The sequence below is a fragment of the Wasmannia auropunctata genome, unplaced genomic scaffold (genome assembly GCF_000956235.1).
Source record: "Wasmannia auropunctata unplaced genomic scaffold, wasmannia.A_1.0 LD336090.1, whole genome shotgun sequence".
Classification (NCBI taxonomy): Eukaryota; Metazoa; Arthropoda; class Insecta; order Hymenoptera; family Formicidae; genus Wasmannia; species Wasmannia auropunctata.
Window position 1 is genome coordinate 1,472,043 of NW_012026800.1, and position 16,894 is coordinate 1,488,936.

At 35.3% G+C, this 16,894-nt stretch overlaps 5 protein-coding genes across 5 annotated transcripts in view; all 5 read left to right on the forward strand.

The window, feature by feature from the left end:
- LOC105448062 overlaps window positions 1-917 on the forward strand; it is a 3,806-nt gene extending 2,889 nt beyond the window's left edge. Inside the window, exon 4 of the mRNA XM_011686424.1 lies at window positions 855-917. Coding sequence (XP_011684726.1) covers window positions 855-917 — 63 coding nt within the window. The remainder of the gene's footprint in view (window positions 1-854) is intronic.
- Window positions 918-1,437: 520 nt separating this feature from the next.
- On the forward strand, window positions 1,438-3,293 carry LOC105448063 (putative odorant receptor 92a). Its single transcript, XM_011686425.1, has 5 exons — window positions 1,438-2,240; window positions 2,459-2,558; window positions 2,687-2,797; window positions 2,940-3,095; window positions 3,192-3,293. Exons 1-5 carry the CDS (start codon window positions 1,438-1,440, stop codon window positions 3,291-3,293), a joined length of 1,272 nt encoding a protein of 423 aa, XP_011684727.1.
- Window positions 3,294-3,907: 614 nt separating this feature from the next.
- On the forward strand, window positions 3,908-5,943 carry LOC105448064 (odorant receptor 4-like). Its single transcript, XM_011686427.1, has 5 exons — window positions 3,908-4,704; window positions 5,002-5,101; window positions 5,346-5,456; window positions 5,631-5,786; window positions 5,867-5,943. The coding sequence occupies exons 1-5, from the start codon at window positions 3,908-3,910 to the stop codon at window positions 5,915-5,917; spliced, it is 1,215 nt and encodes a 404-aa protein (XP_011684729.1). The 3' UTR covers window positions 5,918-5,943.
- Window positions 5,944-6,703: 760 nt separating this feature from the next.
- On the forward strand, window positions 6,704-9,648 carry LOC105448065 (odorant receptor 4-like). The gene is made up of 6 exons (XM_011686428.1): window positions 6,704-7,054; window positions 7,455-7,885; window positions 8,461-8,560; window positions 8,668-8,778; window positions 8,866-9,021; window positions 9,246-9,648. Exons 1-6 carry the CDS (start codon window positions 6,704-6,706, stop codon window positions 9,297-9,299), a joined length of 1,203 nt encoding a protein of 400 aa, XP_011684730.1. The 3' UTR covers window positions 9,300-9,648.
- Window positions 9,649-9,834: 186 nt separating this feature from the next.
- On the forward strand, window positions 9,835-16,474 carry LOC105447858. Its single transcript, XM_011686092.1, has 8 exons — window positions 9,835-10,222; window positions 10,595-11,034; window positions 11,575-11,674; window positions 11,761-11,871; window positions 11,957-12,112; window positions 14,412-14,848; window positions 16,074-16,173; window positions 16,271-16,474. The coding sequence occupies exons 1-8, from the start codon at window positions 9,860-9,862 to the stop codon at window positions 16,391-16,393; spliced, it is 1,830 nt and encodes a 609-aa protein (XP_011684394.1). The 5' UTR covers window positions 9,835-9,859; the 3' UTR covers window positions 16,394-16,474.
- Window positions 16,475-16,894: the final 420 nt, after the last annotated feature.

A 16,894-nucleotide genomic window follows, 5' to 3' on the forward strand; every position in this document is an offset into this window, starting at 1 on the left:
ATTTATCCATTAACACATTCGGTGCTGTGAGTTTCTCACACAATTATTGTTATTGCTCAATTAATCGCTGAATTTCATTATTCACTTGTCTTTATATATTTTTTCCTCTTTGTTATTTTTATAATTCTAAGGCTCTTATCACTTTCAGATACTCAGAACGTCAGTAGTGTATTTAAATTTACTTCGTACGGTTACGGAATAGAATTTCATTCCATGTGTCATAGCCTTTGCTACTTGAAAAATTTGCCAGATAGATATATTTTTATTATAGATATTGTATAGAGATAATATTAATAAAATAACTGATATTATAAAATCAAAGTATTAATCAAAGTATCTTTCATATTGTGTGCAGAATGCTGATTTCACGTATTTATATATAGGTACTCAATCAAAACATTTATAAAATCAATAATAAATTAAACTAAACCGCGCAGGTAAATGCCAAGAATAAATTTAATTCTACGATCTGGAGGCTGGATCTTGGTTAAATAATATTTAACTAAATTATAAGTATCAGGAAATATAATATATAATAATATTTCTATGTGAATTCTAAATCCATTGTTCAGACACTTAAAAGACACTTAAATTGCGTGCCGAATTAATGTTGGACTTGTAACGCAATCACAAGCTGAAGCTGGTCAGTAAGCTCTATAGTATACTGGAGCGAGCCTTCCCTATACTAAACTATAAAAAACTGTAGCTGGACGGAGAAAAGGAAAACAATACAAAAATTGTTTTTGACACTTTCCTATATGATAAAATACAGCATGATAGTAAAATAGTATTATTCAATCAGTGATTCCTTGATAAAGAGAACACAATTCTTCATATGAATGTTCATTATCAAGGAATTGAGACATCCCACTTCTCGATGGCTTGCTCCAGTAGACTATAGAGCTCACTGGGAATAATGAGATCACTATTAATTTGATTTTCAATTTTTAATACAAACAAACGTCTCGAAACATTACGAAGAAATTATTGTGAGAAAAATATTACCTCAGCCAAGGTTTGGCATCAAGATTCAACCTCGTAGAAGGCGCTCTCAAAAGTATATTTACATATTTCATAAAAAAAGAAGATACTACTATAATATTTATTTTATCTCTCATTCACTAAATCTTATTTTATCTCACATAAATCATCAACAAATAATTCCAAAGCAATGTAGCCACCACTTTTGCAGTAGAGTATTGTAGTAGAGTGATCATCTTTGCAGGTGATAACATACAACTGAAGCTATACATCTCTGCAAAATCGATTTTTCAAGCCCATGCTAGGGCCCCTCTGCTCCCTTTCTCTACCTTTCTCCTTCTCTTGTCCTTCCTAATATATCGTTGAAAGTACTTATTGTGGTCATGCGCAAATTTTCTACCATTCTACAATCGATATGGTACCAGCCAGTCGCTCGCGCACTCTCGACACGGCAATATGGGCAAAATCCCAATCTGGCCCAATGCGAATCACGAGAAGGACGTAGTCGACATTCTGTTATGGAACCGCTGGTTACTGCGGGTCCTCGGGATCTGGCCGCTGATATACCCGGATACCACCACGATCGAGAAGATCCTGGCGACGTTCTCTTTCGCGTCGTGCTGGACCGTGCTCGGTCTGTTTCTGGTACTTACGAGCATGTACACCTTCACGGACCGAAGTATCATGGGCGAGAAGATGAAGATGCTGGGCCCGCTAGGCTACGTGTTCTTCTCCATGTTGAAGTACCTTTTCCTCGTGGTGCGTCATAAGAGCATTCGACGTTGCGTACGGATTCTCAGTACGGATTGGCGGATGGTTCGAGAGGAATATCACCGGAAGATCATGATGAGGGACGCGGAGAAGGGCCACTTGCTGTCCAAGTTCTGTATAGCATTCATGTACTGCGGCGGCCTGTCTTACAACACGGTGATGCCCTTCCTGTCGCAAGCGTCGTCCGACGCGAACGAGCAGAACGTCACCATCCGGCCGATGGCCTATCTCGGCTTCGACATTGTCTTCGATTTGCAACTGATGCCAGTCTACGTGTTCGCCTTTATTCTTCAATGCTTCACCGGTATTGTCATGTTCAACATCACCACGTCGGTGTGCTGCTTAGCGGCCATGTTCGTCGCTCACGCCTGTGGTCAGATAGACATCGTGATAGCGCGCGTGGAGAATCTTTTCAAGGGAGAACGCAGCCACGTGAAGTTTGACAAATGCATGGCGATTATCGTGCAGCATCACGTGCGAGCATTAAGGTAAGTATCTCGTCTTGCTACCTGCATCTCGCATGTCTGTAAAATTACTTGCACGTCTCAATAATAACGTCTGCACGAGAGTATCCCACGAATTCCTTTACCAGAACTTCTTTTTCTAAGGTATAACGTTACTCAGAATATTATCAGCTGATAAAAAAATTACATTTTTCTCTATTTTGTTAAAAATGTTTGACGAATGCTAGCTCATAACTTTGTAGATTTTCAGCTAGCATCGAAGATACTCTGCGCGAGTTATGTCTAGTCGAGATGGTGGGAACAACGTTAATAATGTGCTTGGTAGAATATTCCTTGATAACGGTAATTAAATGTTTCATACGTTCACGTAGTAATGCTGAAATTTATAATTTGTAGAGTACATATTTATATACATTGAAGAGTAAATATTTTCCAGTATAAAATTATGTGAAACAATATTCCATTCGCAGGAATGGAACAATAGCGACGGTATAGCGATCTTCACATACTTTTTTCTATTCGTTTCATTTGTCTTCAACATCTTTATATTTTGTTACATCGGCGAATTATTGACGGAGCAGGTGCTTGTAATTAAATTTTATATATCAGATTGAATTAATTATCGTGATTTCACAGACTTTAATATAAGTATTTTGGCCGATGTATTTAAATAATATACTCAATTGATATGTAATTCGCAAATATGCAAAATTGGATATACAGTGCAGCAAAATCGGGCATACTTCGTATGAAATTGAATGGTATGATTTACCGGGAAAAGTCGCTCTTGACCTAATGCTGATGATCAATATGTCTCGACATCCCGTACAAATTACCGCCGGAAGATTAATAAGCCTTTCTTTCGGTAATTTTGGAAATGTAAGTATAATTCAATCTCATGAGTCAGAAACACAAAAATTATTAAATTCAAAAGAGTGAAAATGATGAAAATCTAAACAAATTTATGGTCTGTAGCAAATGGAATTTAATAGTGGCACTGTGCACTTTATAGGTTCTAAAAACATCGGTCGCATATTTAAACTTGCTTCGAACTGCCATTCGATAGACATGAAATAACATGCATTTATTCTGATTCTCTCTGGTGCAAAAAAAGCATTAATCAATATTTTTTAAGATGAAAATGTATGCATGTTAAATAAATTATTTAATGCATAAATGAAAAATTAATGCTTTTCAAATTAAACAAGAAATAGGGCTCGTTAAGATGTTTTTAGTTTTACCTGTATATTTCCAAAAGATAAAAACAGGTAATATACATATTTATGTGTATATATTTTCTAACAACAATATCGTTAGAAATCTGTCTATTATTATAAAATACGATAGTCTCACTTTTCTGCTTTCACACATAAATCACTCCATTTTAAATCATACCACACTATTCGATTTGAAAAGGTTTAATCGATCGGCGGAAAAATGCGCGGAAATATAGCACAAGCAGTTTACATGCTGCAGAAAAACCCTCCGTGAAGGTAGCAATACAACTGTAACAAAGTAATCCTCCCCTCGACAAAATTGATTTTTCAAGCGCACACGCCACGCTGTCCTTCCCCTTTCCTGTCCTCCTTTGTGCCGAAAGCATTTGCGATTGTCATGCGCAATTTTTTACCATCACGCTATCGACAAAGCGCTGCCACCCTCTCAGTCGTCCCCGCGCCTTCGAGACAGGTATGGCCAAGCTCAATAACTCTTGGTCGAACGTGAACAGCGAGAGGGACATAATCAACGCGCTGGTGTGGTGCCGGTGGATACTGCGAATCCTCGGGGTCTGGCCGCTGGTGTACACGGACACCTCGACGATCGAGAAGATCCTGGCGACGTTGTCGTTCACGCTATGCTGGTCCGCGCTCAGTTTCCTCCTGATTCCCATGGTCATCTTCACGCTCTCGGAGCACAGGGTCGAGGACAAGCTCAAGATACTGGGCCCGCTAAACTACGTGCTGACCTCGATGCTCAAGTACTTCTTCCTGGTGATGCGTCGCGAGAACATCCGGCGAAGCATTCGCGTGCTGAGCACCGACTGGCGCGCGGTCCAGCAGGAGGATCATCGAAAGATCATGATTAAGAACGCGGCGAAGAGCCATGTGTTGTCCAAGTTCTGCATAATGTTCATGTATTCCGGGGGCTTGTCTTTTCATACCGTGCTGCCGTTTCTGTCACCCGCCATGACGCTCAATGAGCAGAACGTCACCGTTAGGCCGATACCTTATCCCGGCTACGACGTCATTTTCGACTTGCAATTCATGCCGACTTATGTGTTCGTCTTTTGCGGGCAATGGTTCGGTAGCATCGTCCTGTTCAACGTCACCACGGCGGTGTGTTGCTTGGCATCTATGTTCGTAGCTCACGCTTGCGGTCAAATCGAGACCGTGATGGCTCGTGTAGAAAGCTTTGTAAAAGGTACACAAGGCGATCGCATGAAGCAGCGTATGGCGGTTATTGTGAAACACCATGTGCAGTCATTAAGGTGAGTGCTTGTTGCACAAGAAACGTTGCAGAAAAAATTATTTGTATATCCGATCATTTAATTTATATTGAAAATTTATATGAACAACAGATAAATAAAGGATATTTACAGAAGAAATAAAAATAGAAAATTTTTTAATCTTAATATAAAAATATTTACTTTATAAATAAAAATTAATGTAAATTTAGATTCTATTAATTATATTATCTCGCGGAAAGTAAATTAATTGAAAGAAATTAATTTTATTTATTAAATAACATTAATTTGATATATAAAATACTCTAAAGAATTTTACAGATTTTCAGTCAGCATCGATAGTATTTTTCGCGAAATATATCTGGTTGAAGTAGTGGGAACAACGTTTACTATATGCGTGCTGGAATATGATTGCCTCACGGTAATGCGTAAAAAATTTTGAATTTAAGAAAATTGGTGTAAAAGTTTAAATATATTATTCAACTCGCATTCTCGTCATTCATCAGTTCATGAATAGTTAACATTTTTTACACTTTTTGGAAGCATTTTTATTCTTTAAAGAAACAAAATAAATTTCGCGTTGTAAACACACATGCTTTTAATTCAATAAAAAAGATATAAGGAAAAAAATCAATAATTTAAATATTATATTCTTATTCTCACAGGAATGGAGGAACAACGATAGCATAGCAATTTTGACATATCTCTTTCTATTGATATCATTTACCTTCAATGTTTTCATACTTTGCTACATTGGTGAACAGTTAACAAATCAGGTGTTTATATTTAAATTTTTAATAATAAATTAAATTAAATGTTAAAACATTTGGATATTGCTAATCATAGAAATTTGAACATTATATATATAAATTAAATATATATATATATATATAAATTATATATATATATATATATATAAATATATATATATATATAAATTAAATATTTAGTGCAGCAAAGTTGGATATACTTCGTACGGAATCGAGTGGTACCATTTATCAGGGAAAGTTGCACTCGATCTCACGTTAATAATCAGCATATCGCATTTTCCAGTAAAAATTACTGCAGGAAAAATAATTAATCTTTCGTTCTCTAGTTTCGGCAACGTAAGTACAATTCATCGTAACTTAGAGAGGACAAGAAGGCGCAATAATAAAAAGAAATTACTTATTTATTACATTAACAGGTTCTGAAAACTTCGATTGCGTATCTAAACTTGCTCCGAACTTTCGTTTGATACACGCGAGAGAATCTTTCTAATCCCGCTTCACATCAATGAGCAAAATAACATTCAGTAACCTCTTTAATGAAAAGAAAATTTATGAATAATTACGAATATTCAAAATAATAATTAATAATGTACACGTGTTTGAAATCCTCCCATTAAACGCACATGCCCAATATATATTAAATAACAAACTTATCCAAAATCAAAATTTTATAAAAATATTTTATGCTCCTTCAGAACCACATTAATTGCAATATATCATTTAAAATGCGATCCACATATTTGCAATAATTTTTCCCTGATAATATTTTTCATTTATGCAAATGATAGCTGTAAATATAATCCTTATTTATATTTTTACATGTTCCTTAATTAAAAAAAATATTAGAAAAAAGATAACATTTTGTAATGATAACATCTACTTACTCTCTGTTTCTCTAGTGCACTTTTAATTTATTAAATCTCCAACTACTTTTATTTTATATTAGCAAATCAATGTGTACTATGTATTTCACTTCAATCTCGCATTTTCACAATATTCAAAGAAATGAAAAGTACGACAGAGAGAGAAACTTCTCTTAATATCGCTCTTCCGCAAGAAGTAAAGTGTTTTTATGACGATGCTAGCGTACCGTACAAAAACACTTCGCACAATGTTAATCGCACAGAGACTATATACGCGACGGACTATATGCAGGCAGGATATCTGCAATTTGAGCGCAAGCGCACGACCTTACAATCAATGCGCCGCGCGTTCACCTCGTACAGTCTTTAGCAGCCGCTGTGGTCGCAAACATGCCAAGTGCACGTGGCGAGAAGGGTTCCAGCTATCAGCAGGACATTCAGTATGTCTTCAAGTTGAACAACTGGATTCTCGGCTCGATCGGCATCTGGCCGGTCTCGTTTCGCGGCATCGGACGGCACGCGTCCAAGATCGCGATCGCGCTCGGTAATCTCGCGCTGAGTTTCGCGATGGTGCCGTGCGCCCTGCACATCGTCTACGACGAGAAGGACATCATTATGAAGTTGAAGCTAAGCGGCCTGCTGGCTTTCTGCTTTACCGCGATGACGAAGTACTGCATCCTCGCGATACGTCGCCCTAAGATACTGCACTGTATCGAATGCGTAAAGAACGATTGGTGGCAGGTCGGTGTTGTCAGCAATTAACATAACGTATTGTTCTAATTTGCAGAGATCATCATAAAGTACTGAGAATAATTTAAATAAAAAAAAAGTGTGATTATTAATAATAATAATAATAATAATGATAGTATTTAGTGCGATCTCGATTTTAAAATAATTAATTAATAATTTAAAATAATTCGCTCTTTTGAAACTATAATTCTTATTGCTATTTAAAAAGGGTATCTCGCACAACTATAGCATGATAATATTTAAAATAATATTCAACAAAGATGAATACGCGGTTTAATTAAATTTTTTTATCTACATTTGTACAACTTCAATTAAAGACGAAATAGTTAGATTAATTAAATTGATAAACAGTGTTCTCATTTATCTCGGCAAATAAAAATTACTGTGACAGATGACGACGTTCAGGTCCGACCGGGAACTGATGCTGAAATACGCTACCATTGGTCGCAATCTAACGATAATCAGCGCGTCTTTCATGTACACCGCCGGCGTTATTTACTACATGATTCTGATTCCGTTCTTCTCCGAGAAGAAAATCAACAATCAAACCGTCAGACCGCTCGTGTATCCGACTTACAGTGAATTCCGCCAATCCCAAGTTAGCCCGATATACGAAATCGTATATGTGGCGCACTGCATGTGCGGATACACCATGTACTCGATAACGGTCGGCGCGTGCGGATTGGCCGCGCTGTTCGTCACTCATACGTGCGGCCAGATCCAAGTGATCGTGTCGCGATTGGAAGAACTCTTAAACAGCAAGGGCCCAAGCATTCATCAACGAATCGCTGTCATCGTGAAGGATCACGTTCGCATAGTAAGGTAATATTTCAGAAAAGCAACTTATTAAGAATTCATCACAGTTCAATGGTATAAAAAAATTAAAAAATGTAGTCAACAATTTTTAATAGGCTACAGTCTAAATTGCACCTGATAAAAAAGTTTTGGAAATATTTAATGATAATTTTTATTTAGATTAATTTAAGACATTATCGTACAATAGCGTTTATATAATTTAATTAATTTGGATCGGAAATAATGTTACGTATTTATTTCACTACGCTCAGTTTAATTTTTTAATTCGAAAGAAATATAATTGCACAGTTTCATTCATACAACTTGAACTATTTTCATATCGTTGTATAAAGGATGTAATAGCAAATGCAACAGGTGGTCTCAACGAACATCCAATTCATTTCAGTAAATGACACCGTTATGTATCAAACGACTATATGGACTTATAAGCATGCGTTACTGTACATCAAACTACATTTATACATCAAGCTGCGTTTATACGTTTATTATACTAAACAGCAGTTAAATATGAAGTTATGTTAGAGTAAAAATGTACGATGCATTCAAATTTTTCTCGTACAGATTAGGATGACTTATTGCAGGTTTTCAGCCGTGGTGGAGGAAATTTTACAAGAAGTATGTTTAGTGGAATTTACTAGTTCTGTATGCACGATATGTCTACTCGAATACTACTGTATAGTGGTGCGCTAATAGATACTATAATATATTGAAAAAAAAAAAACACAGAAAAACGATAATCAGTAGCGCGAGAAACTCTAAAATTACATTTGCAACTTACAATTTAATAGGACTGGCAAGACGACAATAAGCTTAGCTTATCAATCTACTTTATGCTCTTCATTTCATTCTGTTTCAATATATACATATTATGTTACATTGGCGAGCTTCTCATGGAAAAGGTACAGCTATGTTTTTTTCAAATTTTAAAGTTCAAACTTTAAAGTCGCTAATCATAATTAAGTAATCGTTCGCGACCGACATTGCAGAGCAGTCAAATTGGATCGATGTGCTACATGATCAATTGGTATCAATTATCGCCAAGATCAGTTCGTAGTCTTATACTGATAATCTCTATGTCCAGCCATCCCATAAAACTTAGTGCCGGTGGAATGGCGGATTTGTCATTAACGACTTTTGGAAATGTGAGGCATCACGTACAATTATTAATTTCACTTCCATTTAGAATTTTCTACTTTTCCTTCAATTTTAAACCAAAGAACGCAATAATTCTACGAAAAAAAAAATTAATCTTCCGAATTTTTTATTATTTTTGTATATGAAATTCAATAATAGATTTCATTCTTCAAAATTGTAAAAAGTTAAATTACGACTGAAAAAATATAAAATTTTAACACAATTTTTTTAGGTACTAAAAACTAGCGTGGCGTATCTGAGCTTCCTACGAACATTAGTCATGTAAATATACAATTGCAATTATGTGACATATGTTAAGAAATATATTAAATTTCTAGCTAATCTGTTCAACGTAGAATCTTGATATATACAATATTATTTAAAATAATCAACATCAGACGTCTATATTCTTATCCTGTTAATTATGTCGTTGAGCTACCCACACACAAATAATTTATAATTCCTTATTTTTATTTTTAACGCCTGCTAACAATTACTTTACTTTGACAATTAAAACAGAAAATATTAAATTATGAAAAGTTTTCCCAATTTTGCCAAACCTATTTTTCAAAAGTAACCACTTAAGATCGGTTAGAAAAATTCAAAGAAAGCAGCGAAAGTGCTGCTTGTTCGATTTAGAATCGCCGAGATGTAAAATGCGCTTTGCACTTACCGGTTAATAGCGCGCACACGATCTGTCAGACTATTATTGACTATCAGCTGGCATTGCAAAATGATGTGCCTGCAATGCCAGCGCAAGCGCACGTCTCACGACCTTGCAATCAATGCCGCGCGTCCGCCTCGTCACTCTTCTTGCAGTCTTCGCCGGAATCTGTCACCGCGAACATGTCCAATGCACGCGATGAGCCCGCGACGTCGCGGAACTCCAATTATCAGCGAGACATTCGATATACCTTCAAGTTGAACAACTGGATTCTGGGCTCGCTCGGCATTTGGCCGATCGCGATACGAGGCATCGGACGGCACGTGTCCAAGATCGCGATCGCGTTCTTTAATCTCGCGCTGAGCTTCGCGATAGTGCCCTGCGCTCTGCATATCGTCTATGATCAAAAAAACATCATCATAAGACTGAAGCTAAGCGGTCTGCTGGCCTTCTGCCTCACCGCGATGACAAAGTACTGCGTCTTCGTGATACGTCGCCCTAAGATACACCGTTGCATCGAGTACGTGAAGAACGACTGGTGGCAGGTCGGTGTTGCTAGTAACTGACATATCGTGTTAATGTGTGGAATTCGTTACAAGGTATTGAAAAAATAATTTGAAATAATCACGTGATTAAAGTGATCTCTCGACTTAAAACAAAATTAATTCTCGATCTTCTTTGTGATGACCACTATTATAAAAAGTGTATACATTTTGTGCAATTATAGCCTACTGATATATTTACGTACAATTATATTTAATATGATACAAATCTTAAGATACACGATTAATGAAACTTTTCATCGCGTTTCATAGATAAAACTTTAATTTAAGGGAAAAAAATCTAAATGGCAAATTTGATAAATGCACTGATCTTTCGATTAATAAATACTAGTGACTAGCAACACATTGTGACAGGTGACATTCAAGTCCGATCGCAAACTGATGCTGAAGTACGCCACCAACGGTCGCAATCTGACGATAATCGGCGTGTCTATCATGTACATCGCCGGGTTCATTTATCATTTGGTTCTGCCGTTTTGTACCGAGCACAAAATCAACAATCAAACCATCAGACCGCTCGTGTATCCGATCTATAGTAAATTTAGCCAAAGCTCACAAATTAGCCCAGTATACGAGATCGTGTATGCGGCTCACTGTATGTGCGGATACACCATATACTCGGTGACAGCTGGTGCCTGCGGATTGGCCGCTTTGTTCGCCTCTCACATATGTGGCCAAATCCAAATACTTATATCACGACTAGAAGACTTATTAGCCGGCGAAAGATTCGAACAGACCCCAAACGTCCATGATCGAATCGCCGCCATTGTGAGAAATCACGTACGAATAATAAGGTATGGTATGATAATTAATTTCTTTCTATAATCTACCGGATATGGAAAATTTAAAATTGTAGTTAAGAAATTTAATTTTCAGCTTAAGTTACCAATTAAAAAATATAGAAATTTAAATTAAATTTAAATTACAAACTACATAGGATACAAATTTGTCTGCTCATAAGTAGTAGTTGATACATGTAGCAAAGAAATAATTTAAATTTGAATTTATAACTTGAATTTTAATTTGATACTGATATTATTGAGAAAAATTTCATTCATATAATTTGTTCAATTATTGTTATTTCATTATATGTATTATATATGAATGTGATAAGGAGACAGATAAATGCAACAGATCTCAATCAATCTTTAATCCATTATAATAGACGATACTGTTGCGTGTCAGACAATGCGCAGATTATAAGCATGCGCGCACTATATATATCAATCAAATTATATGTTTACACCGAATACTAACTTTGAATACTTATAGTTAGAATAAATGAAGTAATGCACTAAAATTTTCTTGTAACAAACTGAAGTGACTTATTCCAGATTCGCGGCCATAGTGGAAGAAGTTTTGCAGGAAGTGTGTTTAGTAGAGTTCACTAGTTCTGTATGCACGATATGTCTACTCGAATATTACTGCATAGTGGTGCGCTAACATATACTGAAAGAAAAGAAAAAATTCTTAACGAAATATCCTATAAAACATTACATATGCTATTTAAAATTTGATAGGATTGGAGAGCGAACGATAGAATTGGTCTAGTGACTTATTTTCTGCTTCTTGTGTCATTCATCTTCAATATCTACATATTGTGCTACATCGGCGAGCTTCTCATGGAAAAGGTACACCATCGTTTTTCTCGATACGGCCACGTTTAATTTCGACAGCGTTAATCACAATTGAATAATCATTCGACTGATATTACAGAGCAGTCAGATCGGATCAATATGCTACATGATTAATTGGTATCAACTATCGCCAAAATCAGCACGCAGTCTTATATTGATAATCGCAATGGCCAGCCATCCCATAAAAATCAGTGCCGGTAGAATGATAGACTTATCAGTAACGAGTTTTGGAAATGTAAGGCATCACGTATTTATTAATTAATTTCATTTCTATCTTACGTCTGTTTTTTTTATATTTTAAAACGAAACTTGTAATAATCAGTCCAGAATTAATTAATAATATTCTTGTGTAACAATAATAGCAATAGATTTCATTCTAAAAATTACAAAAAACTAATTATGCGACTGAAAAAGTATCGTCCTAGTATATATAATTTTTTTAGGTACTAAAAACTAGCCTGGCATATCTGAGCTTCCTAAGAACATTAGTCATGTAAATATATGATTACAACGTAACATATATTTAAAAAATGTTGTAAATTTGATCTAATTTATCAGTTTAGTACAGTAAAAATCGTCGTATATATATAAATAAAATCTATTTATGTTATAATATATGTTATAATATATGTTATGATATTACTTACAGAATAAAACATTTATGTCTAGATATCAGATGTACACATTTTCTCACTTTCTTTATCCTACTAATTCTTGTTGTTAAATCATCTGTGTATCACCAATTATTTTTTTCTTTAATTTGTTGTATAATGCGTGCTAATAAATTAATTAATTTTAACTTAACGATTAAATAATAAGAAATGTTAAATAATTTCTTAACTTTATTTTTATCTAAATTTCTCAAATTATCGATTAAAAGTGGATAATTTAAGTAAAATAGAGGAAGAATTGCTCTTCAATCTAACCACCGGGACGTAACGTACGCACTGCACGACTACTCTCCTATCAATCACACACACACGATCTGTCAGACTGTCGGCAAGCAGAAGAGGATGACCGCAACACGAGCGCAAGCGCGTGTCCGGCGACCTTGCAATCAATGCCGCGCCTCCACCTCGTGCAGTCTTCAGCGGTACCTGTCATTGCGAACATGGAAAGCTCACAGAACGAGCATACGGTGTCGCCGAACGCCAGTTATCAGCGGGACATACGGTACATTTTCAAGCCTGGCAACTGGATCCTCGGCTCAATCGGCATCTGGCCATTCGCGATCCGCGGAATCGGGCGGCACGCATACAAGATCGCGATCGTGCTGTGTAATTTTGCATTAGCCTTCGCGATAGTACCCTGCATTCTGCACATCGTCTACGACCAGAAGGACCTCAACATAAGGCTGAAGCTCTTCGGGCTGCTGGGCTTCTGCACTACCGCGATGATGAAGTATTGCGTTCTCGCGATACGTCGACCCAAAATATTGCGCTGTATCGAGCATGTGAAGAGTGACTGGTGGCAGGTCGGTGTTGTTGATATGTAAAATGTGTTACAGGATCGGCCGATAAAATTTATCGGCGTAACGATTACAAGTGGTGACTAATTTTTTTTTCCTTTTGCGAGCTCAAAATAAATGCGTGCCATGAGAACACCGATCCATAGTGTTAATCTGAATATAGGCAATCGAAAATAAGTTCTTTCACTTTTTTATTAAAAGCTAAATTTCTGATTAAATAATCTGTAGTTAAAGCCCCATCTACATAAGTCGCAAACGCAAAACGCAAACGCAAACACGGACGTTCCTCTCTTTCTTTTCTTTTATTTTTTGACGTTTCGTTCTTTTTTTTTCTCCGCGTTTGCATTTGCGTTGTGCGTTTGCGACTTATGTAGATGGGGCTTTACAGATTATTTAATCAGAAATTATTAGATGGGGCTTATGTAGATAGGGCTTAATGTGACAATTAAAAGTAATTTTTCACGAAGAAAAATATTAAGCAGAAATTAACAATAAAATTTGAAAAAATGCTTTGTTTTCCAATGGATTAATCTGCAAAATTCTTTAAAGACTGTGGTGCCTCTGATTGAAAAAAAAATCGTAACTTATTCAATGAAAAGGACACAATAAAAAGATACTAATATAGACATAGTATTTTAAATATAAGAGTATATTATGTATGTGTTATCACAAAATTGCCGAACTTTAATTTAAAAATCGTATCTCTAAATATTTGTATATCCAAGAAATTTGAAAAAAATATATATGTTATAAAGACACTAGAAAGTAACTCAGACAAAAAAATAAGAATTTGTAAAATTTATTTTACAATTAAAAAAAATTAAAATACTTTTTAAATTTAAAGTTTTTAACACCTTTCGGCACTCACGGAATTTTTTTGATAGAATACTCACATTAATGTCTTAAAAAATTAATATTTTTTTTATAGCAAAGATATTAACTTTACTTTACAAAAAAAAGAAATCTCGTTTTTAACTGATTCTATTTATTTGATAATTTTTGTAAGTAATGATTATTTTGTCGCTTATCTCTTTTAATAAATACACTGCTTGCAATATTGTAACAGGCGAAATTCAGCGCCGACCGCGACTTGATGCTGAAGTACGCTACCACTGGCCGTAGACTGTCCATGATCAGCGCGACTTCCATGTACATTGCCGGCTTCATTTATCATACAGTTCTGCCGTTCTGCACCGAGCATAAGATCAACAACCAAACCATTAGACCACTCGTGTATCCAACTTACAGTAAGTTCTTTAAAACGCAGGAAAGCCCGATATATGAAATGGTATATCTGGCCCACTGCATGTGCGGATACACCATGTACTCGGTGACGGCCGGATCGTGCGGATTAGCAGCAATATTCGCCACCCACACGTGTGGCCAGATCGAGATAATCGTATCTCGTCTCGAGGATCTTTCACGTGGCAAAAACTTCGAGCAATTGTCGGACGTTAATCAACGAATCTCTCTCATTGTGAAAAATCACGTTCGAATATTGAGGTAATATATATATAGTTATGTATTATACATTTCCAAAATTTTTAATACCATAATTTCAGAATCTCAATAGAATTATTAGAGCTTGATTCCTTCTGAAGATTTTTAAAATTTTTATTATATTTTAAACAGTCTGACGAGAGCAAATATGTAAAAAATAAGAGTCTGAAAATGAGGCAGCCTCAATTTTATATTTTTGCTATAAATTTCAAAAATGATTTTATTATTTAATTAAAATCAACTTGAATTATGATACTTGAGATATACAGTATATATTCTTGAAAATTCTAAATAAAAAAATACTGAATCTGCAAAAAATTTAAATCCATAAAATTTTGAAAAATTTTTATCTGTATCTTTACAGTCACATCTATATTACATGCATTTGCATTTGATTTTTAGAATTTTGATATAATTTGAATGTGATCGATGGATCCAGATGTTCAAAAATATATTTTCTCTATTCTCATAGAGAAAATATATTTTTGAATATATTTAAAAAAAATTCCAGGTCTTAATATTCAAAACAATTTTTTCGAGTAAAAATTTCTCAATTTTATAACATATATATATAATTTTTCATCATGACTTGCGCAACACACAAAAGGCGGGTAAAATGCAACAGGTGTTTGACGGACCTCCAATGCATTTCTGTGGGCGGTTGCATGCTTATACGCAGACCATGAGCATGCGCTATTATATCCTCAACGCGTGCCTATACACATACTTTTCGCTGTATAAAGCCGGTCTAAACTATGCAAGCGAGCGCAAAGAAACACGAACGAACAACTTGCTTCAATATGAACGAGCAGCGACATCACACGTTAAAGCAAGTTATCCGTTCGTGATTGTTCGTGCCTATTCGCTTCATCTAGATTCAATCTTAACATATCTTTGTACAAATGGTAAAAAATAAATTTTTTCTGTTATTATACATATATTTTTAATAAATATTATTATAAAAAAATTCCAGCTCTTAATATTCAAAACAATTTTTTCAAGTAAAAATTTCTCAATTTTATAACATATATATATAATTTTTCATCATGACTTGCGCAACACACAAAAGGCGGGTAAAATGCAACTTTTTACACCCAAATTATTAAAGAGTGACAGAATTCTTTTTGTTATACTCGTATATAGCCATTTGACAGTGCTAAGAATATGGAGTATGATTCATAAACCACGAGTCGATTTCTCACATGCGAGTAACAGAGGTCTGTTTCAGATTTTCCGCCGCCGTGGAAGAAATTTTACAGGAAGTGTGCTTATTGGAATTCGCCAGTTCTATATTCACAATGTGTTTGCCCGAATATTTCTGCATAGTGGTACGCTCAAATATATATTTAAAAAAAAAAAGGAAAGTCGCAATCTCCTTTCTTTAAATTCAAAATAAATCAAATTTCTACTTATAATTTTCAACAGGACTGGGAAGACAGCGATGCAGTAGGCTTAACAACTTATTTTCTGCTCTTTATTTCATTCTGCTTCAATATGTATATATTATGTTACATTGGGGAGCAACTCATGGAAAAGGTATACTTATAGACTTAATAAAATTAAGCATTTAAAACTTCGTAACGTTTAATTATTCCATTTTCGCAAACATGAAAACAAACATACAGCCTTCGTGAATATGAAGGCTGTATTTCAAAACGGTTCAAAAGATTATTCGAGTATTTTTCGCGAATTCAATATTTCAGAGCAGTCAAATTGGAACGAGGTGCTTCATGATCCGTTGGTACCAGCTGCCGGCAAAATCGGTTCGCAGTCTAGTCTTAGTGATCGCTATGTCCAGCCACCCTATAAAGATCACCGCTGGCAGAATGATAGATTTATCACTAGCGACATTCGGAAGTGTAAGAGACTGTAGTACGGGACGTTTACGCGAAATGAATCTGACGACAAAAAGTTTCAAAAAAATAAATAATCGATATTCCAAAATAATTTGCTTGGAAGCGCTTTTATTTTCTCTGTATGTGCTCTTAATAAGAGACTGCAGCTATAATAAACTAAATTACGGGAAAGTATTATTTTATGTATTATTTT